Here is a 27,532-nt window from a genome sequence, read left to right on the forward strand (position 1 = left end):
CTTAAGAAGGAGGATCTTCCTGTCATCCTGGTGGGAAAATGTAAATAAGCAACATAAGTAAATTATTAACCTGAATACAGCTTGTCAGTTACACAACCTCTCCGCTGGTTATCCTACTGTGTAGGTGTAACTTAGCAGGATATTGCTCAATTAAGTCTTGTCTGTCACCAGCAGGTTCCTGGATGACATAAAAACAGTTGTAACATTCTGTATTGAAAATTTTCAAGCAATTTAGCCTTTGGTAAGGCTTACTTCACTGTTACATTTGTGTAACTTGGCTCAAGGGTACTCTTCCCTACCTACAATTAAGCATTACAGTGGGTTTAAAAATAAATAAATAAATAAAATTTGATTTTACGCCTTTTGTTTTGACAAGTAGTCCTCTGCACTGGTTACTGCACAGGTACTTAGTCAGAATATGTTCCTGGGTATTTACTTCCTGTGGCTAATTCTCCAGCATTTATTTCCTGTGGCTAAGCCCCCAGCAGCCCCATATGTCCAGAGGTGACTCGGAAGTAGAACATGAGTGCACCAGCATGCTCCCACGGTTTTGGATGAATAGGGTTTCAAGGCATTTTGTCCCCGTTTATGCAGTCAGAGCAGGTTCATCATGTCTGGTGACCACTGCTGGACTTGTCTTCCATGCATTTGCCTTATCTTCTTGGGCCCAGTCAAGCTGCTGGCTCCCTTCCTGCGTAACTGCATGGTAGCCATAAGACAATAATAAGGATACCCATGTTTTTGTCCATCTCTCTCTGTAATAACAGGGTAACCTTAAGATGATGGTACACATTATGGAGCAACTCCGTGGAGCTGTGGTTTCCATGGAGGGCAATAGTCTCTAACATGTTCTTTCATTTTGGATTTCAAGTTGTTTAATGTCGCACCCAGTTTCCTCTTCAAATAGGAATTTGAATTTTACCAGGTGTCCCTACAATGTAGTGATAGTCAGATGTCTTGGCCAATAGGCCAGCGTCTAGCCAGGCTGCTTTCAAGATCCTCCTTGTATTCTAGTCAGGCTTGCTTGGATGTTCTAGCAGCCAGTGAACCTCCCAGACCTGGCCAGTCAATTCTTTGGTTCTCTGATCTGTTAATTCACTGGTGCTTCCGAGAATGCTGTTTGTTAGGGAACACGATTCCCGCAGTCTGGGTGTGTGTGGTTTCATCTTAACATGCCTGCCATGCCTCAGCAAACCTGCTTAATGCAATCTGGGCACACACGGTCTTATCCAAAAAGTTGTGCTGCTCAGAGGAATCATTCACTGGCCTTCAAGCTGGACATATAGCACAGGCATCAGTCTGATCTCTTCTTGGCTCATCCCCCTTCGGGAGTACTTTGTTGACGAGTCTGTTGACACTGTTCCAGTGGTCTGCTCTGCACCTGGCCTCCTTTACTTCTGATTGAATTCCCATCTTGTACCAACCTCACTGGCCATGGTTTTCAGTTCTCCTGTCCATCATGGATTCAGGTGGGTTGCCAACAAGACCAGCTCTTCTGTCCCAGACAACCTTCCGGAGTTGGGCAGTCAAGTCGGTGGGGGTTTCTTTCTGGATAATCATCACTGTGATCCTGTCGTCCAGGATCCAGGTCTACCAGAATTCATGGGACATGCCTTCCAAGTGGTGTCCTTCTCAGGGGGTACATCCTTCCTGGTTTCAATATGCGGCTGAAACCCAACACTCAGCGTTGGGAGGTTTCGGCCATCCCTTACGTTTGTCTCCAAGACAATCTTCACTAAGAGGGAATCCTTAGTCCCAATATAGTTCATTCCAATCCGGCTCCTCCTGTGGAGGAGGCTGGGCATTCATTAGTTGCTCAAGGGGCTCTCTAGGTTTGTTACCCAGGTCATTTGCTGGCCTGAATCTCCATCCGTCTCTCTGATATAAGAGTTACCCAGGCCTCGTTACATCATGTTTCTTCCCACAAGGTTAGTTTAGTCATGGATAACTGCCTAAACTGCGGTTTGTTCTGTTACTTTTGCTCTCCTTCAAGGTGCTCTTCCGGGTGGCAGTCTCCTGCCCTCAAACCTTTTGATCTAGGAGCCTGATTCTCACCTATCAGGACTCTGTTGTACTAGGCAGAGATCGGGCTTCACATCCTAAGGTGTCCTTCACCTTCCATTGCAGCCAGGACAAGGTCCTACCCTTCTTCTGTCCTCATTCAAGCCAACTTCATGAGGAAACCTGGCATTCTTGGCATGTTCGTCAAGCCCTACACATTGGGCCCATCAGCCTTGTCCATGCATTCCTTAATGTTCCCATGTGCTAAAGCATAACAGCTTATTCAGCTAGGTCCGCAGCCTCTATGGCTGCCTTTGCAATCAATGCTTCAGTGGTAGATTTCTGTAGAGCTCCGTCTTGGTCTACTCCAAGTTCTTCCATTAGGCACTACAAGGTGAATCATGCCTCTGATTGCAGCAGGTACTGTCCTCCTCTTAGGAGGGTATCGGATCTAGCAGCTTTGTCCAATTGCCCGTCATCTCTGCGTCTTCTGCAAGGACTTGGTGATGTGGTGTTCAGATCCTACCTTTTGACCTGAGGCTTCTTCTGTCTTCATTGTAGTCAGGGTATGGTCTTGTCTTCCTTCTGCCCTCAACCAACCCATCCCCTTGAGATGGCTGGGCACTCTGTGGACATACATCACGCCCTGACCAGGACCTGGGAAATTCTTCTATCTGAGACTCTTATTGTCTTGTTGCATCTGAGGACGTTGGGAAGAGGTCACCAGTACAAAGCTCTCTTGTCGACTGCAGGCTTGCATTAACATGGCCTATGAGTCTCAGAACGTCACAGCCATTCTACTGGGTCAGCGGCCACTATGGCTGCCTTCGCAACCAACACACCCATTGCAGACATTTGTAAGGTGGCTGTGTGGTCCTCTCCTAATACCTCTATTAGACACTATAAAGTATTTGTTTGGCCTCAGCAGGTGCCTCGTTTAGTAGGTGGGTTCTGCAGCAGGTACTATCATCATCTTAGGCAGCCTTGGCCCACCCTACTGGGACTGCTTTCGTACATCCCACCTGATGGCATGCTACCTGGGTTCTTAACAAAACGGACCATTGGTCTCACCTGAAGGGTGGCTTCCCCAGGTATCATGCCATCAGGGCCCTCCCTGTTGAGGGCAGCTGCCTAGCTAGTCTGCAGATAATTGTTTACTGTTCTTAACTTTTCTTGAACCTATTTTTAGGTTCATCACCTGTGTTACTTACCACATAAGTTAGATTACTGCTAAGGCTGTTCTTGATGTTCTTACTGTTTATGCATATTTTCTGTTTGGAGTCAAGATGTGCATTACTATGTTTGCTGCTCCATGCATTTTTCTCTGAGCATGTTCAGTCTGAAGAGAGATGTCTGGACCCGGCATACAGTTTGTCCGGAATGGAATGGGGTCAAACTGGATGGAGAAGCCAAAGTCTTGACTCCTGCATTCCTGCCTTTGGACACTAGGAGGCACTACTAGCCACCTGATGGTATGCTACCTGGGGAAACCACCCTTCAGGTGAGACCAATGGTCCATTCTGTTAAGAAACATCCATGTGGACAAGTATAGGTTTTCCCATTCTGAGCTCTAAAAGTCAGTGTGTCACAGAGTTTCCTTTCCATAGCCAGTAAGCTAGAAGGAAACCTCGTGCATGTGTTTGAAACAGTATATACAAAACCTCAGATAATGGACTAGTAAGCATATTGTAAATGGTGGAATTTTGTGCATTAAAAAGAACATGTCAGATTTTTCTAATGTTAATACAGTTCATATTTCTGTGGACCATGCTTTGAAAAGTATTGAAGTGACATCTGATTGATATGTGTCATGCCAGAATTAGTTCCTGCTGTCTTCTGAGTAACAGGGAAAGGCTTTTCTTACAAATGGATAGTTGATATTGAAGCCATAGCATTGTGCTGTATGTTAGGATTAATAGCATTTTTGGAAATTATTTTCCCATTGAAACTTGCATGTATTTCATTTGCTTCATTCTTTTTAAATGTTAACGTTTTTGTGGTCACATGATCTCAAGTTTAAGAGTTCATTATGAGAAACCTTCCTCACTTCTGACCCTTTTGAAAATATATGTGGGAATCTTACTCGTTTGTCCTTGAAATGAAGAATTTTGTTCTTAATTTGCACACTAGCCTCTGTTCCAGTATCTTTCAGTGCAATCCCATGTATATTTATCAGAAGTATTGTACTCTTGAATTGTTCAGTGAGATTTACTCTATGTAAGCATGCATAGGATTTGGCCTTAGACTTGGATCCTGAGATCTATGAGTGGAATGAAGCTCACGGAAAGGGGCTTTACTATCATCTCCACCCTCTTGCAGAACCCTGTATCCCTCCAAAAGCATCTCTGGTCAATAGACAGTTCCAAAGAGTATCAAATGGGGTGTGGGGGGGCCCCTGCAAGCGGAGGGGGGAATTATCCCAGATCTTTAAAGGGTTGAACTGGCATTTCAACATTAAGTGAAGGATTAGGCCCTGAAAATGTGTACCAAATTTGTTTTTGGTACCTCAGTGTTCAGCTGAGTTGCCATATTAAAAATAAACTGACACACAAACTTAAAAACAGAATGCCAAACAGTCAAGTTTAACCAAATGGCTTCACTTTTCTTAGCCAAGTATATAAGTCTGTTCCAACCATTCCGGTACAGTGCAAAAGCTTGATTTCAGATAATTCTGTAATTGTAAGCAGATTCTGTGACTCTTTGAAGTTGTGCTGATGTCTTAAATGATATTAATATGACAAAATACTGAAGTTAAAGAGTGTTTTTTCCTGATTTATTTATTTTTAGGATTGCCACTTTACGATACGTGGAGGCAGGCTAAGGGAAGATGGAGAATACCAGCTTCCTGTTGTTGTCCTTATGCTAAGTTTGCCCCATTCCACTAGTAGTTCACCAACATTGCTGACTCCTGGGATGATGGAGAATCTCTTCCATGAAATGGGTCATGCCATGCATTCTATGCTGGGAAGGACTCGATACCAGCATGTCACTGGTAAGCAGTCAGTGTTAGTTTATTGGTTAACTACAGGTCAAATAAGTGATTCATTTTTCACAAGCAACCATTTCATAGTTTGTATGTTGTGTATCTGGTTGTACTGCAGGTAGAGGTTTTATCTTTAAGGGAGCTGAGAGTAATTTTCCAGTCTTATTTCTTACTAGCCTTTACTGCAAATTCACTAATAGGCAAAAAAACCTTGTAGTTAAGAATGTACCTACAGCCAAGATATATTTCTATCAAACTTTAAAAAGCAGGGAAATTGGGCAGCTATAGTGAATGCACCAGGGGAGCAGGAGACTTGATCTCCTCTCTGAGATATTGTACTGCCCTACAAGTTTGCAAAAACACAAACACAATTTTGGTTGGTCTTTCACAGTCCAATCCACTTCCTGTGTAGCTTGGAAGAATTTGGTAACAACATGCCCTCCCTCCTGCCCTTCCCTTTCCCCCTTCTTCCCCTCCCTTCTCTCTTCCCCTTCCCTTCTCCCTTCTCCCCCCCATGGTCAGTTTCACCTATCCTAAGCATGATTGTACAGGAGTAAATCCAGTGTAAGTTTTATATCTCACCATTCATAAGGTATCATTCCTAGTTTTTTTCTTATAAAAACCCTCTACTAAATTGATATGTGAAACCGAGAGAGGGTAGGGGAAGATTCTGCAGATTGAGCCACAAATCCAACAAATGTATGTCCAACAAATTGGAAATGGCAGGCACTCTGAATAGTTTTGCTGCATTCAGGATTAGAGCAAGGATTGTGTTTTTAAAAATGGGCTGCTGCTCTAAAAGCATCCTCTGTGGCATTGAGAAGTGACTATACTATAAGGCAGCCTTTCCCAACCAGTGTGCCTGCAGATGCTGTTGGACCACAACTCCCATCAGCCTCAGCCAGCATTACCAATGGCCAGGAAAGATGGGAATTGTGGTCCAACAACATCTGGAGGCACATTGGTTGGGAAAGGCTGCTATAAGGGCATATCCAGATAATATAAACCACATGCTTTCCATTAAATGCTGTACTTATATTTTAGTCCTTTTCCAGTGAGGGAAGATAGTGCCACTTTGTTTTTTAAAGAAGCCCAATACACACACTCTCTCAAATTAAAACACAGGAGATGTGTGGTCCAGTGCTGGAAATGAAAAGTGTTGTATGTTGCCCACCATGGGTAAGGGCCATAGCTGAGTGGTAGAGCATCCACCTTGCATGCACAAGGTCCCAGGTTCAATCCCTGGCATCTCCAGATAGGGCTGGGAATGTCCCCCGTCTGAAATCCAGGGGAGATGCTGCCAATCAATATAGACAGTACTGAGCTAGGTGGACCAATTGTCTGACTCAGTATAAGGCAGCTTCCTACCATTGCTTGGCACTGTATGACATTCATGCAACTGTATTCCACCAAGCACCCCAAACCACAATGGATCTGCTAGCTAAGGCTAAAAAAAAAAAATCATCCCACTACAGTGTGGTTTGGGTGCTGCAAAAATGCAATTTCCCCAACCAGAAATATTTCATTGAGAAAAGAAGTCTAGATCCCATACAGCAATGATGGGAAACCTCTGGTCCACAGACCTGTTTAGACTTGGTACATTTTAGAGACTGCCCCGCCAGGTGGTTTGAGGCAAACCACACCCACTATTCCTGCCCCTGATGTTATCAGTTGCAGAAAAGTTCAAGGAAGAACCTTCCTTGACATCCCTGGCTTACATATTCTGTTGCAGCTGTATCTTGAATTTTGAATCACCTGATGTCATATGATATCAGGTGATTGGCAGGTGGGCAGCCTTGACCACCTGTCAAAGTGGCCCTCAGAGGGTTAGATACTTCTGGATCTGGTTCTCCAGCTGGATCTAGTTCCCCGCTCCTACCATACAAGAAATAGCAACATACAGATACTTGTGGTGGCTCAAGAAACTGATGATTTGTAAAAACTTGAAGTGCACTGGTCACATGAAGAGATACTAGATTTGAGCAATGAAGTTTTTAATAGTAAATAGTTATTTCATCATTATGTTTCTTGAGGTAGTAAAAAAAGCTTCTCTTCAAAAGACTGATATCTTGAAAAATAAAAGAAAACAACTATAGACAATTCTGTGAGCTCATCTGACAGATGGGGATCATAATATTAGTAAATGGGATTAAATTCTCAAGCACAGTTTGATATTTTTATTGTGATTAGGTATAAAGTAAAAGCAATTAAAGATTTGGAGGTTAAAGTGGGGCCAGATTGGCTACAGCCTGCAATAAGTTTATTAAGGGTGTGAGCCATAGCTTTATAGGGTGCCTCACCCAGCTGTTCAAATATTGTACTTTACTTTGTGATTTGCACTAAAAGACATAGGATTATAATTTAGCTTTTCTGACAGTATGTACAATAACATTACAGAAATGAAATATTTACGTAATGAATGATTTATCACAGTTCATCAAAAGTGCAAATGGACAGCTAAGAGGAACCTCAGGGAAGACAGAAGAACATGTAAACTTTATGGCTACCTGCTTGTTAATGCTTCTGCTTTATCTTCCTTAGGGACAAGATGTTCTACGGACTTTGCTGAAGTTCCCTCTATCTTGATGGAGTACTTCGCAAATGATTATCGAGTGGTGAACCAATTTGCAAGACACTATAAAACGGGTCAGGTAGGGATTTTGATAAAGCAGGCTGATTGTAAATGAAAGCTAGTTTTTTAAAAAAAAAATCAATTCAGTTGTGTGACATTAGGTGGAGAAATATTTTTGTCATGAGACTTATACCTCTTGCTCCCCTTTTTGTAATTTCTCATAAGCAGCTGGGTAATAGAAACAAAGTGGTCTTTTTTCTTTTTCTTTTATTAAACTCTTCCTAGTTGAGCTTTTAGTACATTAAAGGATTTTTCAAAGAACCAGGAGCTTACAAATCCTATAGTGGGAATTCAGGATATTCAGTGTTTTACATCACTTAGCAGGATCAGTCATATACAATTCCTTATTGTTAAAAAGATAAGGTTGGGATGGTTGCTGCCCAGCACATTTCAGTGAATTTATTTGTTTAATACTAATTTGCAGAGCTGAACATATCTCAGGCACCTAAACATTTAATGCTGACTTTACAAAGATCTTTGTGTTGCTATTGTGCCAGTCCTGCTGTCTAGCCTTATGGAACTAGTTTATAGAATGATGAGGGTTTTTTACAATGCAATCTTTGCAATCTTAAGGATGTTTACTTGGAAATAAGTCCCAGTAAATCCAGTGGGATCTACCTTCAGATAAGTATGCTTAGGATTGAAGCCTTAGAATATAATATGCTACTTCTTTTTCCCAAATACCTTAACAAACCTTGTTTCTTTTTGGTCCACAAATTTGGAGCCAGGCACTGTGTGTCCCATTCCTTAAATGTTCCTGGTGTGTTTTGTGATGGAAGTTGTTAGCATAAAATCATTGTGTACCAGGAAGTAATTGAGTTGGCTTTAATTCATCCTCAAAGGGCTGACAGAATGAGATGTAATGTGGGATTAGGATTTAAGCCTAAACTGCTATTTTGCTGTCATGTTTCTGAATTTGTTGTTTCTTTTACCTCACTTAATAGTTTAACATTTATTTTATTTTATTTTGTCTATCTTTTCTTTTAAAAAGTATGATTGGTTTATGAAGGTTTGATACTAAATGCTTTATTTCCTGTAATTTTAAATATAAATATGAGTAATCAGAGTTTAAGAGTAGACCTGTTGTTTGTTATTATAATACTGGTTGCTTGTGACCTATTTTGTCTGAAGGAAATTGTTTTCATGTCCTTAGAAGGAGGACCAGATTCTGCTTGCTTTTCTCACTGTATTTTTCACTTGCTGAGATCTGTTGCTTTGATTTGGTACTCTCAATTATGTCAGCTTTAGTAAACCTTAAGCAAAAAGCGTTTCATCAAGCATTAAGAATGTAAGAACCTGCTGGATCAAGCAAACGGTGCACCTAGTACAGCATCCTGTTCTCACAGTGGCCAACCAGTTGCCCATGAGAAGCCCGCAAGCAGGACTTGAGTGCGAGAGCACTTTCCACTCCTGTGGTTTCCAACTACTCATATTCAGAAGCATACCACTGCTGACTGTGGAGGCAGAGCATAGCCATCATGGCTTGTAGCCATGGATAGACTTATCCTCCATGAATTTGTCTAATCTTTTAAAGCCATCCAAGTTGGTGGCCATCACTGCGTCCTGTGGGAGCAAATTCCATAGTTTACCTGTGCACTGTCTGAAGAAGTACTTTCTTTTGCCTGTCCTCAGTCTTCTATCATTCAGCTTTTTTGGATGTCCACAGGTTCTAGTGTTATGAGAGAGACTTTTCTTTATCCACTTTCTCGATGCCATGCATAATTTTATACATCTCTATCATGTCACCTCCTACTTGCCTTTTCTCTAAACTATAAACCCCCCAATGCTGCAACCTTTCTTGATAGGGGAGTCTCTATATCCCCTTAATCATTTTGGTTGCCCATTTCTGAACCTTTTCAAACTCTACAATATCCTTTTTGAGGTGAGGTGACCAGGACTGTACACAGTATTCCAAATATGGCTGCACCATAGATTTGTATAACAACATTATGATATTGGCACTTTTATTTTAAATACCTTTCCTAATGATCCCTAGCATGGAATTTGCCTTTTTTATAGCCACCGCACTCTGGATTGACATCTTCGTTGAACTATCCACTACAACCTCAAGGTCTTGTTCCTGGTCTGTCACAGCCAGGTCACATCCTATGAGCGTATATGTGAAATTAAGATTTTTTGCTCCTATATGCATAATTTTACACTTGTTTACATTGAATTGTATTTGCCATTTTACCACCCATTCACTCAGTGTGAAGAGGTCCTTTAGAGCTCTTCTCAATCCCTTTTTGTTTTAACAACCCTGAATAATTTAGTATCATCAGCAAACTTGGCCACCCCACTGTTCACCCCTAACCCTAGATAATTTATGAACAAGTTAAAAAGTACAGGTCCCAATACTGATCATTGGGGGACTCAACTTTCTACAGCCCTTGATTGGGAGAACTGTCCATTTATTCCTACTCTCTGGTTTCTGTTTCCTAGCCAGTTCCTGATCTACAAGAGGACCTCTCCTCTTTTTCCATGACTGCTAAGCTTAGGAGTCTTTGGTGAGGTACCTTGTCAAAAGCTTTTTGAAAGTCCAAGTACACTGTGTAGACTGGATCACCTCTATCAACATGCTTGTTGATACTCTAAAAGAACTCTAATAGGTTAGTGAGACAGGACTTACTGTTGTAGAAGCCATGCTGGTTCTGCTTCAGCAAAGCTTGCTCTTTTATCTGCTTGGTTATTTTATCTTTAACAATACTTTCTACCCATTTTTCTGGGACAGATGTTAAGCTAACCGGCCTGTAATTTCTGGGATTTCCCCTGATCTCTTTTTAAAGATTGGTGTTACATTGGTATGGAGGCAGATCCGAGGGACAAGTTACATATTTTTGGTAGAAAATCAGCAGTTTCACATTTGAGTTCTTTGAGAACTCTTAGGTGGATGCCATCTGGACCTGGCTATTTGTCAGCTTTTATTTTGTCTATTATGCATAGAGCTTCATCTCTCGTCACCACTATTTGCCTCAGTTCCTCAGACTCCCTTCCTGCAAAAGTTTGTTCAGGCACAAGGATATGACCTATATCCTCCTCTGTGAAGACAGATGCAAAGAATTCACTTAGCGTCTCTGCAGTCTCCTTATCCTGCTTTAGCACAACTTTGACAACTGCCTCCCTAGATGGTCTCCTGCTCTGAACATATTTAAAGAAGTTTTTGTTGGTGGTTTTAAAGTGTTTAGCAATGTGCTTCTCAAATTCTTTTTTAGCATACCTTATTGTCTTGCATTTGTTTTGCCAGAATTTGTGTTCCTTTTATTCTCATTTGGACAAGACTTCCATTTTTTGAAGGAAGCCTTCTTGATTCCATAGCTTCTTTGACTCTGTTATTAACCACACCGGCATCCTCTTTACCCTGGTGGTATCTTTCCTGATCTGTGGTATACACTCCAGTTGAGCTTTTAATTCTGTTTTTAAACAGCTCCCAAGCATTTTGGAGTGATTTGACCCTCTGGACTTTGCCTTTCAACTTTCTTTTTACCAGTCCCTTCATTTTTAGGAAATTTCCTCTTTTTGAAGTCAAAAGTGACTGTGTTGGATTTTCTGGCAATTGGCCATTTACATGTATGTTTAATTTAATAGCAGTATGGTCACTGTTCCCAACTGATTTGACAACACTAACATCTCACTCCAGGTCCTGGGTGCTACTTAAGATTAAGTCCGGGGTCACTGCCCCTTTGGCCTGTTCTTGGGCACAGTCATTTACAATACCTAGAAATTTTGTGATTGGAACACATATGTAGCAAGTTTATGTCAGGATAGTTGAACTCACCCATTACTACAACATTTCCTAGTTTGGATACTTTCTCAGTATCATTTTTCATCTCAAGAACTCCCTGAGCATTTTGATCAGAGGGATGATAGAACATCCCCAGTACTAAATTACTCTTGGGGCCCGGTACCACCACCCACAACTATTCTGTGGAGGAGTCTGCCTCTTTGGGGGTTTCTAGCTTGCTGGATTCAATGCCCTCTTTCAGATATAAAGCAACACCACCTCCAATACATCCTTGCCAGTCCTTCTGATATAGTTTATATCGAGGGATAACAGTGTCCCACTGGTTTTCTCCATTCAACCATGTTTCAGTTATGCTCACTATATCAGTGTTGTCCTCTAAGACCAAGTACTCCAGTTCTCCCATCTTGGCTCAGAGGCTTCTAGCAGTAGTGTATAAACACTTGTATACAGTGTCTCTCTTCAAGTGTCTTCAGCACTTTTGACTTGGCCTGTGGGACTTTGGCCTCTCTGAATTGCTATCCTGTGCTCCTGCACTCACAATGCCTTGTTCTGGACTTACCATATTTAAATTGTCATTATTTTTTATGTCTTTATCCCAGCTGGGAGTTTTGTTCCGAACAAGACCCTCCTCAGCTCCTGTTGGCTTTCCTCCCTCAATCTGTTTAAAAGCTGCTCTACTACCTTTTTGATTTTAAACGCCAGCAGTCTAGTTCCGTCATGGTTCAAGTGGAGCCCATCCCTTTTGTACAGGCTCGGCTTGTCCCAAAATGTTCCCCCATGCCTAACAAATCCAGTTACCTCCTTCTTTATGAGAAATGAACAAAGAGAATTTTTTTAAACAATTTTTAATACTGCTTCTGAACAGAGGAGTCCCATTAGTTGCTATGGCTAATAACCATTGCTTGTTGTCTCTCCTGTGAATTTGCCTCACTTTTTAAAAAAAGTTAGTTAATGGCTGTTATCATAGCATGTGGCAGAGGATTCCATAGGTCAACTAATGCTATGTGAATTAGATCTTGCTTTGCCTGTTCTACCATTGAACCTACCTGTTGAGCCCAGGGGTGTTGAGCCCAGCCTCCCTCCTGAGGATCAAGGAGGGGGAAGGCATGAGTTGCAGGCGCCTCAGCCGTCAGCGGGCATGGACGATCCAGCTGTTGTTGAGTTTAGCCCAGACCTTGAGAAAGAGAGCGAGCTAGCCGCCCCACCAGTTCCCATGGATGGCCCTGCCCCTCAATGGGACAGCACTCAGCCATCAAGCACCCTCACAGAGCTGTTAGGGGAGGATTCTGAAAGAGCAATAACTCCTCCTGTGCCAAGCAGTATCCTAGAGATGCCCGACGCTTCCCAGCCCTCTGCTTCCCCGCCTGCAGATGAGGAACCTGTTCTGTCAGATGAGCCCGTGGAGACTTGCCCCCCTTCACCGCGCTCATGACGTAGGGAGAAGCGGACAGGGCAGAGGGCGTGCGTGCGAAGGAGTGAGAGGTTATGCTCCAAGACCTCTCCTATTTAAGACTGCCGCGCTGTGAATAGGGCACTGAGTCAACTTTCATCACACGTTGCAGAGCATGTCTAGAGGGTAGTTAGGGACTTGTAGTGAGTTAGCATAGGGTCTTTTCTATGAGGCGCTCAGCCTTTGATGTATCCATTACGTTAATAAAGCAAGAGTTCCTTGCACCCTCGTCTCCGACTCGTGGTTCCCGCTCTGAACCGGACACTACCATTGATCAATCATTAGGTGATCCCAAGTTCTAGCATTATGAGAGAAGGGAAAAAATGTTTTCCCTCTTCATACTCTTATCCATGTTATTTCATTAACCTCTTTCTTGCCTTTGATTAGTTGCCTTTTTTCAAAACTAAAAAGTCCCAGTTTAGTCCTATAGCTTTACGAGTCAGCAGCCTGCATGGCACATACAAGTCTGCATGGGCTCCTGCTGGGAGGAAGGGTGGGATACAAATCAAATAATAATAAAATAAGTAAATACAAACCTTAGCCTCGTTCTAAATGCCTCCCATTCCCTTCCCCCACCTTGCACTTAGGAAGCTCTGAGGTCTGCCCCCAGATCACAGAAGCTAGAGCATCTTTCCAAATGTGTTCTGTGGTTGGACCTCCAGGGAAGAGAAGGGAAGGATGAGGTGGTTAGCCCTTGGGTGGGCAGAGTTTTGTGTGGGGGAGAAGGAGAATGGGGAATCATAGAATCATAGAGTTGGAAGGGGCCTTGTAGGCCATCGAGTCCAACCCCCTGCTCACAGCAGGAAATCCACAGCTAGAGCATCTCCCGCAGATAGCTGTCCAGCCTCTGCTTGAAGACATCCAGCGAAGGGGATCCCACCACCTCCCTAGGCAGTCGGTTCCATTGCCGAACTGCCCTTACTGTCAAGAAGTTCCTTCTAATGTCCAATCTGAATCTATGTTCCTGCAACTTAAAACCATTAGACCTAGTCCTACCCTCTGGGGCAGCACAGAACAAATCTGTACCCTATGTGACAGCCCTTCAGGTACTTAAAGAGTGTAATCATGTCACCCCTCAGCCTTCTCTTCACCAGACTGAACATGCCAAGTTCCTTCAACCTTTCCTCATAAGGCTTGTTCTCCATACCGGCTATCATCCTCGTCACCCTCTTCTGAATCCGCTCTAACTTGTCTATATCTTTCTTAAAATGAGGCGCCCAGAACTGAACGCAGTATTCCAGATGAGGCCTGACTAATGCAGAATATAGTGGGACTATTACTTCCCTCGACCTGGAAACTATAGCTCTGTTTATGCAGCCCAAAACAGCATTTGCCTTTTTTGCCGCAGCATCACACTGCTGGGTCATGTTCAACTTGCGATCCACTACAATTCCAAGGTCCTTCTCACACGCACTACTGCTAAGCCGGGTATTTCCCATTCTGTACCCGTGCATTTTGTTTTTGTGGCCTAAATGCAGAATCCTGCATTTGTCTTTATTGAATGTCATTTTATTAATTTCAGTCCAATTTTCTAGTCTATCCAGGTCCCTTTGGATTTTATTCCTGTCTTCCATTGTGTTAGCTATCCCTCCCAGTTTCGTATCATCCGCAAACTTCATAAGGCTTCCCTCCACCCCATCATCTAAGTCATTGATAAAAATGTTGAAGAGTATCGGCCCCAGGACAGAACCCTGTGGCACTCCACTCGAAACCTCCTTCCAGTCCAAAGCAGAGCCACCGACGACCACTCTTTGATTACGGTTTTCCAACCAGTTGCGAATCCACCTGACATTATTTCCATGTAGTCCGCATTTGACCAGTTTGCTAATCAAAAGGTCGTGGGGGACTTTGTCAAACGCTTTGCTGAAATCTAGATAGATGACATCTACAGCATTTCCACCATCTACTAAGCTAGTGACCCGATCAAAAAAAGAGATGAGATTAGTTTGACAGGATTTTTTCTTGACAAACCCATGCTGGCTCCTACTAATCACAGCATTGTCATCTAGATAGTTGCCAATGGACTCTTTTATTATCCGTTCTAATACCTTTCCCGGTATTGAAGTCAGACTCACCGGCCTGTAATTCCCTGGATCTTCTTTTTTACCCTTTTTAAAGAGCGGGATGACGTTTGCCCGTCTCCAGTCCTCCGGCACCTCTCCCGTTGTCCACGATTTCTCAAAGATTATGGCAAGAGGTTCCGAGAGTACATCAGCAAGTTCCTTCAATACCCGGGGATGCAGTTCATCAGGCCCTGGAGATTTGAACTCATTTAGGTTAACTAGGTATTTCCTGACTATCTCCTTATCAATCTCGAACTGCAATCCCGACCCCTTGCTGAGATTGCTACCGATGCAAGGTTGCACACAGTTCCCTTTTTGGGAGAAAACGGAGGCAAAATAGGCATTGAGCAGTTCTGCCTTTTCCTTGTTATCTGTCAACATTTTGCCATCCTCACTGAGCAGCAGTCCCACCATTTCCTTGGTCTTTCTCTTGCTTCGAACATATCTGAAAAACCCCTTTTTGTTGTTCCTCGCTTCCCTCGCCAGCCTCAGCTCATTCTGGGTTTTAGCTTTCCTTACGCTATTCCTGCAAGCCTGAGCCGCTCGTCGGTACTCTTCCTTGGTGATGCGTCCTTCCTTCCATTCTTTATACATGCTCTTTTTTACTTTTACCTCCTCCACCAGTCTTCCGGGAAGAGAAAGGAGGGAAGAGAGAAAGAGAAAATAAGTGAAAGAAAGAGAAGCGGGGGAGAGAAAAGAGAAGGAACGGGAAGTAAGTGGGATGGGGGGGAGAGCGAGTGTGAGTATAGGGTGGTGATGACCTTAAAATCATTGACTTCTTTTTCACATCACCACTCAACGTTGTTTCTCGTTCTCTCTTGGGATTCTTAACCATATCTCAGTGAAGGAAAAGACACATAGAAATAGCCACCCACTTTCTACTCTGCTCTTCACCCCCTCTGCACTCCTTACCTTCACCATCAGCTAGCCTCTCCTGCTCACCTGTGATTGGCTGTGTTTTGAAATCTCCCAGGCTGCAAAGTGCATTATCGAACATGTTCCAGCCAAGCAGAAGCACTCAACAAGGGTGCAGAGCAGGGCTAGTGAGGAGTGTGGTCAAGGGAGGAGACATGGCCTGGGGAGAGTCTCAGGGGCTGGCTAGAGAGGCCTGGAGGGCTGCATTTGGCCCTAGGCCTGAGGTTCCCTAGCCCTACTGTAGAAGGAGAATATCATTCTCTAATAACTGTAGTGGTGTTTTAACTGGGCCAAGAGTTTTGCCTCTCTCTTCTTCCCTCCCCCAACTCTCCCAGAGACGTGCGTGGTTAGTTGTGTCGCCCATTCACTGACAACAAAGAGCTCCCTGTTGTTTGCTCCAGTGAACTGCAAACCTGGATTTCCATTTTACTGAGGATTTGTGGGATTGTGGTTTACCAAAATGCCAATTAGCAGGGTTCTGCTATTTTGTTCTGTTTAAAACAGGATAGCACTTGACAGCTCAGAGGCTCAGTTTCTTTTTGATATGATTTGAAACAGCCAAAATAAAAAACAGTGAAAAATTAAAGTTATACTGGAAGAGCCAATTTGGCTGTAACTGTGTTAAAAATCAGAGCCCTATAAAATAAAACGATTGCCTCCTGCCAAGTTTTAAAATGTTTATATTTTGTAATGCAGAAGAAACACCTACTATGTGAGTGTATTACATGTGCAAATGGGGAATCTGTCTTAAGTGTTTAGTAACCATGGTGGGTTATAGCTGGGCAGAAGGAAGTTTAGAACAGGGGTAGGAAATGTGTGTCCTGACAGATATTGTACAACAGGCTCTCATCATCCCTATCTATTGGCCATGATAGCTGGGACTGATGGAAGTTGTAGTTCAACAACATCAGGAGGGTCACAGGTTCATCATCCTTAGTTTGGAACTTAAGAAGAATCTTGCTGGGTCAGACCAAAGATTCATCAAGCCAACTGTTTGTTTCTAGCAGTGTCCAACCAGAATGAATGAATGAATTAATCAATCAATTAATTAAAATTACCTTTATGCATCAGCCGCTGGACATCGCCATCAGCCACTGGTCATCTAACTTTACAATGCAGCTGAACAAATAAAATTGCTAAATTAAAAATCATACATCTTAAGACTAAGACAGCCCCAAGTGGCCCTTATTGTGATGACAGCAACTGGAAATTTTGTGGACTTTGCTGTCACCAGTTTGTCTCCGTTTGCAAGGAGAAAAGTCACATAAAATCAGATGGATGTCATAGGTGAGATAGTAATGGTGTTATTAACTCTGCACAAACCTCTGTAAAAAGAGCAACATAGGTATGCATTAGAAGCATCCTTAAACTGAGTCAGATCGTAGGTTCACCTAGCCCAGTATTGTTGACTCTGACTGGCAGAAGCTCTCTAGAGTTTTGGGTAGGCATCTCTCTCAGTCCTACCTGGATATGCCAGGGAGTGAACCTGGGACCTTTTGCCTGCAGTGCATGTGCTCTTCCACTGAGCAAGCACCCTTAATCAGTGTTTCAATTTTGCCATCCCCCCAGACATACATAATTTTTGAACAGAGTTCTTCTTTTGGGGTGGGTTAGGTTTCTTACTGTTATGGTTTTAAATTTTAATGTTTTAATGTATTGTTTTATCTTGTACGTCGCCCAGAGTGGCTGGACAACCAACCAGATGGGCGACTAATAAATAAAATAAATAAATAAATAAATAATAAATCCACGAGTACTGCAGAAGATAGTATGTTCAATCATGCACTTTAAAAACTTCTGTATTTTAGAACTGTTAGATCTTGCAGATAAGGTGCTGTTATGTCTGGGGGAGTAGGTGGGAAACAGTCATACCAATAAGGCATTATTAAGCTCTGGAACTTACTGAAGGCAAAGCCTTTGTTCTCAGCATCTGGTATGTAAGAAATTGCCTTATTCTGAATCAGACCATTCGTCCATGTAGCTCAGTATTATCTAGTCTCGCTGGCAGCACCTCTCCATGATTTCATACAGGGGCCTTCCCTAGCCCTACTTGGGGATGTCGGAAACTGAACCTGGGACCTTCTGAATGCAAAACATGTGGTCTAGCTCTGAGCTGTGGCCTTTTCCCCAGAGATACGATGCCTCTGAAAATGGAGGCTCCATTTCACTATCACGAGTAAGAGTCACGAGTAAGTTGTGAACTTATATAATCCTTGTCAAATTTTAAATTTAAAGTTAAATTTATTAAAGTTAGTTATTGAGAAGAAGAAAGCCTGGGTCCACCTGTCTTGCTTTTATCTGTGTGGTGCTGATTAGGCCTGTGTGTGGTCTAACAGTTATGTCTGATATATTTGTTTGTATTCTTCACAGGGCTTGTTTGGGGCGGAGGGGGAAATATATATATATATATATATATATATTAGTTTAGAAATCATTCTAATCAGGGGGTCCATGTCTGGAGGCTAAGTCCCAGAATAGCAATTTTACTACAGTGTGGAATCATTGACTGTTGGTTAAATGGTGCAGTTTAAATTACAGCTTTGCACACTGGATGTTCCTAAATTTTCAAAACTATACTATTATTTTCTGGATGGGAAAATTATAGATCTTGCCTAGTTAACTATAACATGAAGCAGCCTTTCAATTCAGGAGCATTTCTTAGCCATTTTTCACTTCCATCTAGTTTGCTAATAACATTTTCTCAGTTCTCAGTCACTTTTACTGCTTTTATAATAATAAATTTTATTTTTCAGCGGCCTATCTGTCCGGGTTAGGGACGCTCTAGGCGACGAACAATAAGAATAAAAACAATACATATAGATCAACATAATCAAATTTTAAGCTAAAAAACCATTCGTTAATTCAATTGTAACATAAGTTAATCTGTCCCAATCTTGTAGGCCTGCCTGAACAGCCAGGTCTTCAAGGCTCGGCGATAGCTGGACAGGGAGGGAGCATGTCTGAGATCGAAAGGGAGAGAGTTCCAGAGGGTGGGGGCCACAACAGAGAATGCCCTCTCTCTGGTCCGTACCAGCCTAGCTGTTCTCACCAGTGGGACCGAGAGAAGGTCTTGCGAGGCTGATCTCGTCAGGCGGCACAATCGGTGATTCTGGAGGCGTTCCTTCATATATATATTTTGTTCTACTAGCATGAGTATAGTTTTTCTAGATGTCATAATTGGTACAGAACTTCAACATGCTATTTTTTAAGCTGTGATATAACAATTCTTAAACATTTCAACTGTAAAGCTTCAGGCATGATTGAACAGTTTTTTGTAACTGCTAGACATCTGTATTCTCTTTTAGAAGCCAGATAAACTTTTTAACACTTTAGAGGCTTTGGCCACACCACAACTCAGGGCAGAACTACATATTTATAAGAAGTACACCAGGCTGCCATTGAAAATGGAAGCCAAGTGTTCAGTCCTCCCTCTCCTTGCTATATCATGTAGAAAAACATACCCTGTGTCTTAAGATTATTAGGGGCAGGGAAACACATACCATGATGACCTCAGGATATATGATTGATTGATTATTTATTTGATTTATATCCCGCCCTTTCTCCCAGTAGGAGCCCATTTTACTACACATTATGGAGGAGAGGGGGAAACTGGACAAGATGATATACAATATTTCTGGTAGCATATAGCATCTTCAAACTCCTTCTAATTCATGTTAGCCTCTGGTTTCATTTTTATGTCAGCAGATATATCAAATGAAATGGAGAGATGCTACTCCTGTACATATTTCTTCTTCACATTTGCCTCATAAGTAACAATAGATACTTTATCCTGTCAAAAAGAAGTGTTTGTGTGCCTGGAATAGCTTATCTGTATATATCTCTTGAGGTGGCATGGATTTCTGCCAAAAAGAGAACTAAAGTTTCTCTTGGCATGGGGTACATCCACAGGATGGGTTGTATTCTGGAATTCATCCAAGGCAAGAACATGTGATGTAACTGATTTCCTGTATCTACCTCTCTTTCTAGTTCCATCAGTTCTTTCCCTTCCTTCACCCAAAACAGATGTGGATTCCCTCTTACTCTTCATTTTCCATCTGCCTTTGAGCTTAAGTTTTTCATTTTGATTTTTTCTCTCATTTTTTCTTCATGTTATTCCTATCTCCCTCTCCAAAAAGTTTGGGGGACTGTTTTTTCTTACGTGTTTTCTCTGCTATTTTTCCCCCACTGGGGATTTTTAAAATTCTCCCTGCATTTCTTCTGTGGAATACCACCCCCCTCCAAAGTGAGGAAATGCCACGCCCTTCCAAACCCACAAACAATGCACATTTGAGTCCTAAAAGAAAAAACTAAAAGGGCTTCCCAGATGTAGAAGCGCTTTCCACCAGAACTACCACCACTACAGCATCCACAACAGCCTTATTGGGTCAATCAACCCCCTCTGGACCTCTTAAAGGTCCCTCTCATGGATGCCCTCATTTCTGTTCTCCTATCTCCAATTTTCCTCCTGAAACATGGGAATGCAATTTTAAAGGAATTTGAAGAGAATAAAACCAACCACATACATTAGGCCACTGCCCACCCTGCAGTCTGCTATTACCTAATTCTAGGTGATCAGAGCCAGTCTGTCTAGCTGAAGGACCTAACACAGGACTTGACCTAGATGCAGACATTACAAATATGCATCACAGTTCCAAAGGCCCTCCTCCGGGTGCCTAGATGCAGACATTACAAATATGCATCACAGTTCCAAAGGCCCTCCTCCGGGTGCCTACTCCAAGGGAAGCTCAGAGGGTGGCAACAAGGGAGAGGGCCTTCTCAGTGGTGGCCCCCAAATTATGGAACAATGTTTCTGACGAGGTGCGCCTGGCGCCAACACTGTTATCTTTTCGGCACCAGGTCAAGACTTTCCTCTTCTCCCAGGCATTTTAGCATGTGTTTTTAAATTGTTTTTATATTGGTTTTAATTTTAAAATTGTGTTTTAAATTGTTTTTAAAATATGTTTTTAAATTGTATATTTGTTTTGATGTTTTTGATTGCTGTAAACCGCCCAGAGAGCTTCGGCTATGGGGCGGTATACAAGTGCAATAAATCAAAGAAAGAAAGAAAGAAAGAAAGAAAGAAAGAAAGAAAGAAAGAAAGAAAGAAAGAAAGAAAGAACTTAGTTCTTAAAAGTCTGAACAAACTTGTCAAATACATGGAAACTTTACAGACTATCAAAGAGTCCATCCAGGTGAATAATTTATTCTCTTCAATAGACCTAATTGAAGCTTACCTCCATGTACTGATCTACACTGTCCAAAAAAGGTATCTACACTTCAAATACGGGGAACTTCATTCGGGCTGGCCTCTGCCCACCCCCTGAGTGTTCACCAAACTGATGGTGACAATTGTGGCCCACCTTGCTGTACAATGGGTCCATTTTTATCCTTACTTAGACAACATCCTAATCTGATCACTGGCCACTCTCTGAGACCAGCACATCACATTATAATGTAAGGAGCCATGGCTTCCTGGTAAACCTTGCCAAAAGCCACCTCCAATCACTACACAGGCTAGTGCATCTTGGTGCCATTATAGACACTTCCAAAGCGACTCTGCCTCCATCACTCAACAGGATCCTTAAGATCTCTAAGGAAGTTCAGCAGACCTCATGACTCTTTCTTAGCTCCCTAGGCATGATGATATTGTACATCAGCAATGTCCCATAGGTCAGCCTTCACTCAAGGCCCTTCCAGTGGGCTCTTCTACTGCTCCAGAAGGACATTTGCAAGAAGACACACATATTCCTCAAAATGTCTCCCACCACACAAAGTCCCTTTGATGGCTCAGCAATAAGTATCTAGTGAAAGCAGAGAATGGACAAAAAAAAGAAGCCCAGCATAGTGTGTTGGCTTGATCTTCAAGTCATTTTTCTACCCATGATAGTGTTCAGCCATCTTCTTCACCAGGCTTACCTTCCAGCATACATGGACAATATAACAATCAAACCCCACTGCATTTACCAGGGAGGGACAAGATCCACATCCCTTCAGCAGATAGCATATGCTGTCTCTCTGGTGTCCCAAAACGTCAGAGGGGAACTGAACATCACTGCTGCTTTGACTGCGAAAAAGACAAATAATTGGGTGTTAGAACAAATTAAACCAGAACTATCACTAGAAGCTAAAATGATGAAACTGAGGTTATCATACGTTGGACACAAAATGAGAAGACATGATTCATTAGAAAAGATAATAATGCTGGGAAACACAGAAGGGAGTAGAAAAAGAGGAAAGCCAAACAAGAGGTGGATTGATTCCATAAAGGAAGCCACAGACTTGAACTTACAAGATCTGAACAGGGTGGTTCATGACAGATGTTCTTGGAGGTCGATGATTCATAGGGTCGCCATAAGTTGTAGTAGACTTGGAGGCACATAACAACAACAGTGGACTTTGAACAAAGAGACCTTCCAGGCCCTTTCCGAGCACCTTACCATTCAGCACTGAACCAGGCTATATCTTGGACTACCAGAGCACAAGAATGGAGGTAGTAGATGACCTTACAGCCCAGCGACCATAGGATTTCCTAGAATCATAGAAGAGTAGAGTTGGAAGAGACATATAAGGTCATTGAGTCCAACCCCCTGCTCAGTGCAGGAATCCAAGTTAAACCATACCTGACAGGTGGCTGTCCAGTTGCCTCTTGAATGCCTCCAGTGTTGGAGAGCCCACCATCTCCCTAGATAATTGGTTCCATTGTCTTAGTGCCCTAATAGGAGGTTTTTCCTGATGTTCAGCTGAAATCTGGATTCCTGTAACCTGAGCTCATTATTCTGTATCCTGTACTCTTGAATGATTGAGAAGAGATCCTGGCCCTCCTCTGTGTATCAATCTTTCAATTATTTGAAGAGTGCTATCATATCACCCCTCCATATTCTCTTCTCAAGGCTAAACATGCCCAGTTCTTTCAGATTCTCCTCATAGAGCTTTGTTTCCAGTCCCCTGGTCATCCTTGTTGCCCTCCCCTGAGCCTGTTCCAGTTTGTCTGAATCCTTCTGAAAGATGAGGCCTCACCAGTGCTGAATAGAGGGGAACTAGTACTTCATGTGATTTGAGAACTAGTACTTCATGTGATTTGGAAACTATACTTCTGTTATTGCAGCCACATTGCACTGTTGGCCCATATTCCGCTTGTGATCAACAACAATTCCAAGATTCTTCTTGCATGTAGTATTGCTGAGCCAAGTATCCCCATCTTATAAATATGCATTTTGTTTCCTTTTCCTAGGTGTAGAACTTTGCACTTATCCCTGTTAAATATCATTCTGTTTTCAGCCCAGTGCTCCAACCTGTTAAGATCACTTTGAATTTTGTTTTTGTCTTCCAAGGTATTAGCCATCACTCCTAATTTTGTATCATTTGCAAATTTGATAAGCATTCCCTGCACCTCCTCATCCAAGTCATTAATAAAAATGTTGAAGAATACTGGGCTCAGGACTGAGCCCTGCAGTACCCCTTTTGTTATCTCCCCCAAGTTGAAAAGGAACCATTGATAAGCACTCCTTGAGTATGATTCTGTAGCCAACTGTGGATCCACCTGATAGTTGTCCCATCCAGCCCACATTTGGCTAGCTTGCTAATCAGAATATCATAGGGCACTTTCTCAAAAGCTATGCTGAAGTCAAGATATATTACATCTACAGCATTCCTACAGTCTACCAGGGAGGTTACATGATCAAAAAAATGAGATAAGATTAGTCTGGCAGGATTTATTTATTTATTATTTGATTTATATCCCGCCCTTCCTCCCAGGAAGGCAGTTTGTTCTCGACAAATCCATGTGGGCTTGTAGTAATAACTGCATTATTTTCAAGGTGCTTACAGACTGACTGTTTTAGAATCTGCTCCAGAATTTTCCCAGGGATTGATGTTGGACTGTCTGGTTCCTCCTTTTTGCCTTTTTTGAAGATAGGGACAAGAGTAGCCCTCGCCCAGTCATTTGGCACTTCACCCATCCTCCATGATTTTGCAAAGATAATAGACAGTGGTTCTGAGAGTCCATCAGCCAGTTTCTTCATTACTCTAGGATGTAGTTCATTGGGCCCTGGAGATTTGAACTCATTCAGTGTAATTAGATATTCCTTGACCATTTGTCTATCAATCTCAAACTGCCCCTTCAACTTCATGTTGGCCAGGAGGGTCATAGACCCTCTTTTGGGAGAAGACTGATCCAAAGTAGGAATTACGCACCTGTGCCTTGCCTTTTCAATCTGTTACCGTTTTGCTATCCTCCTGTATGCCTTCTAACCAATTCCCCACCTAGCTGTGGTTTGGGGCAAGATCTGGCAAGAGCAAGCAAATGTGATCCTGGTGGCTCCCTTCTGGCCACAACATCCCTGGTTTTTGGACATCCTGCATCTAGCAACAGAACCACCCTGGCTTCTCTCTCTCAAAACAGACCTGCTACACCAAGGTTCAGTTGCAACAACCCCTAAATCAAAAAGTGGGATGAATTATTTGAGCCAGGAAGCAGAGCTTTTCTCAGAACTCCCTCCCATTTTTTTTACAGTAAAAGAATGATCTCTTTGGGATTATTTTCTTCCTATCGGGTAACTCTCTTCCACTTCCCTCCCCCTCCCTTTGTTTTGAAGGGGAAAGAGAATAGATTTTTCCTTCCTCAGGAAAAAGTTACAGGCATACCCCACTGAACGTCGCTTCACTTAACGTCGCCTCGCTATAACGTACATGCTCCATACGCCACCATACCCCGCTTAACGTAAGCGTGCTTCGCAATTACGGACTCTTAATGGCATGATGCCGCTGCCATCTAGTGGCGATTGCAGTGCAGTACATGCATAGATAATTGCTTCACTTTAAGTACATTTTCACTTTACATACATGCTCCGGTCCCATTGCGTATGTTAAAGCGGGGTATGCCTGTATTTTGTGTGGCACGTGACTCAGCTGTTGCTACTTCCTCTCCATGTCTTAACCAAGCACCTGGCTAAGTTTCTACTTGTCCAGCCATTTGCCTTCTTCAAGCTAGGAAGGTAGCAAGACAAAGCCGAGTATCCTTTCATAAAATTGAGATGAGATAGGTGGTAGAACCTGTTCTTTTCCAGCATACAATTAAGCACATATTTTACTTTCACGTGACTGTTGTTTTTTCTGTTGCTGTATATTGGTTACATGTAAAAATTGTTTAAAAGATTTCCAACTCTTCTCCCCCCTTTTTTATTCAAGCCACTGCCCAAAAACATGGTATCAAGACTCTGTGAATCTAAGAAAGTTTGCGCTGCTGCTGATACACAGCTTCAGGTATGTTGATTAGTTCCATGTGAGTTTAACCTTACTGTGAAGCTGTAAAAGATGTTTAATTAGCACAGTATCCTTTTAAAGATATGACTCAGTGATGCAGATACTCTGCACATTTGTACAACTGTTGAATATTTAAAATGAATAACTTTAAAACTCTTTGTGATTTTCATGTAATTACTTATATCAAATTAATAGTCTTACCTATTCTAAAGTTTGGGATGAGTTGCAATTTCAAAGTAATACATATGCAAATAAAATCACACTCCTAAAAGTGAAATGTTTATAATCAAAAGCCAACCTAGTTTTTTTGTTTTTTTGTTTAAAGTCAGTTTGCAGTGCTTTTAGAAAAAGCTCAGGCAAATCTGTAGGGAAAGTGATTTCTACATTGTGGAGCAGCCACTGAAAACTTTCTATGGACTGGTGTAAATATAACCTGGGTTCCCTCTTGACCATAATTAAAATAAGAGGCAGCCAGCTTCAAGAGCACATTTGCACACACTGTTCCCTTCCCTCTCTTGAGTAAATTCCTTCCCTTTCCCTTTACTTGCAACTGATGTTGACCATAGGTATACTTTTAATCTGGATCTGAAACTGCAGTTTAAAGGGGATTTCAGATCCTGGGTAACAGGAAAACCTGATTAGTGTCAACTGATGTGAAGTCAGTGCCAAAGATTCTCTGAACTGCATTTAAGGCAGAGTGGAATGAAGAATAGATGAGAGGACAGATAACATGTTTCCACAGCTCCCAATTTTCTTGACAAGGAGAGCCAGCATTACATCTGCACCTCACTATGTGCCTTTGCTGTACAAACTTGGTACACGCATGAAAAGAGTGCTCTAGCTTATGAGACTACAGTGGGTTCCTGAATCTGAATGTTTTGTTTGTACTTGTACAATCTGGATTAGAGGATGGGGCCAAATTAGCATGGGGCCTTATCAAAGTCAAAGTGCCTGTTTTTACATGAAAGTTTCTCTGAATTTAGTGGGACTTACTCTCCATTAAGTGTGCACAATGTTGCAGCTTTCGTTGATGAGTCCATTAAATAAAATGTATTGGAAATTATCAGTCTAGAATGTAAACATACTGAGCAAGCAAGCCCAGTTTTTGTTCTGGCAATGAACATGACAGGTTTGTAAGGTGCTATATGTTTTTCAAAACCTAATCATTCTAACAGGAGTAACATAATCCTACAGAAATGTTTACATTTTAGATTTAAAGACTCAGATAAGCCAGAACAAATATAAAACAAATAAATACAGTTTGGAAAAGAAGCCAAACTAATACTTGGATTTATTTATTTACAAACCCAAATGTAATTTACTCAAAAGAGGAAAAGCATATGAGCATTCTAAATGAGAATTGATTCTCTTTTAGCATATTGGCTTAATCATAATAAATCCCCCACTCCCCATTTTTTCCATCTGAAGAAGGTTAATCTCTAACAAAACACTCAATAAAATCTTTATTTGTGTTTAACAAAAATGCATTTGGTTTGTTTATGGCCGTCAAGTTATTAAAATAACTCCTTTTGGGGAAATTAATCAGTGAACTAAATAATTAGAGCTACCAGCTGATTGGGTACGGAAAGCACCCAGTAACACTCTTTCGCACTTGGTTTCCTTACCTTGAGGTTCATCACTTATATATATATATATATATATATATATATATATACGCACGCACGCACACACGCGTGAGATTTATGGTGCATCTGGCTACTTCACTGCACAGAGAGGAACACCTTTTTACGCTGGCCTTTGATACCTGAGATGTATATTTTTAGGACTTACCCTATTTTTTGTGTTGTGATTTTAGATTGTTTTTAACTATTTTTAATTATGTATTTTAAAACTGTTGTAACTTGCCTTGGACTTTTGGGTGAAGGGTGGGCAATACATCATCATCATCATGCCATTAACCTTAAATTTGAATGTTTGTTCACTACCTAGTTCACATTTCAGCTCAGGTCAGTCCTTGCTTGCTGAAGCCTGGGCATTATTATTGTGAGTACTGCAAGTAAAACTGCTAATCCACAAGGAAGTTGATTACAAGATTCATCCATGGATCTGTCACTGTGTGCCTGTGTCAATTACCATGTGAAACTGTGTATTATAAATGTATGTGTGTTATTTAGACTTATAATGCATCTTACTCCCGGTGGTTGGCTATGCTAGCTCAAAGAAAAGTATCACTTCAATCCTCTGGTCTTCACCTTTGGAGAACTTCCCCCCCTTAGAAAAATCAAATGTGGAGAGCAAGTACATAGAATGCCTTTCTTCATGTTCTTGCAGTATGCTCTCTGAACTGAAGCTCAGATCAGTTCAGGGTGCTCTCAGTTTGTCATGAGGTCTCAGTGAGGAAGAAGACTGTCCTGCATAGTTCTTGTTTCGGGTTTGCTGCTTTAAAAATATACCATCCTGGAAGATGGTGAAGCCCTTCTGTCATGACATCCAGAGCTGTAATGTCACAGTTACTTTTCTTTTT

The 27,532-nt window shown here is 42.0% G+C and overlaps 1 protein-coding gene across 1 annotated transcript in view; it reads left to right on the top strand.

Annotated features, from left to right (window-relative positions):
- MIPEP (mitochondrial intermediate peptidase) overlaps nucleotides 1-27,532 on the top strand; it is a 129,001-nt gene that overhangs the window by 35,694 nt on the left and 65,775 nt on the right. Inside the window, exons 13-15 of the mRNA XM_061628547.1 lie at nucleotides 4,789-4,993; nucleotides 7,526-7,635; nucleotides 24,973-25,047. Coding sequence (XP_061484531.1) covers nucleotides 4,789-4,993; nucleotides 7,526-7,635; nucleotides 24,973-25,047 — 390 coding nt within the window. The remainder of the gene's footprint in view (nucleotides 1-4,788; nucleotides 4,994-7,525; nucleotides 7,636-24,972; nucleotides 25,048-27,532) is intronic.

This window comes from Rhineura floridana, chromosome 5 (genome assembly GCF_030035675.1).
Source record: "Rhineura floridana isolate rRhiFlo1 chromosome 5, rRhiFlo1.hap2, whole genome shotgun sequence".
NCBI classification, from domain to species: Eukaryota; Metazoa; Chordata; class Lepidosauria; order Squamata; family Rhineuridae; genus Rhineura; species Rhineura floridana.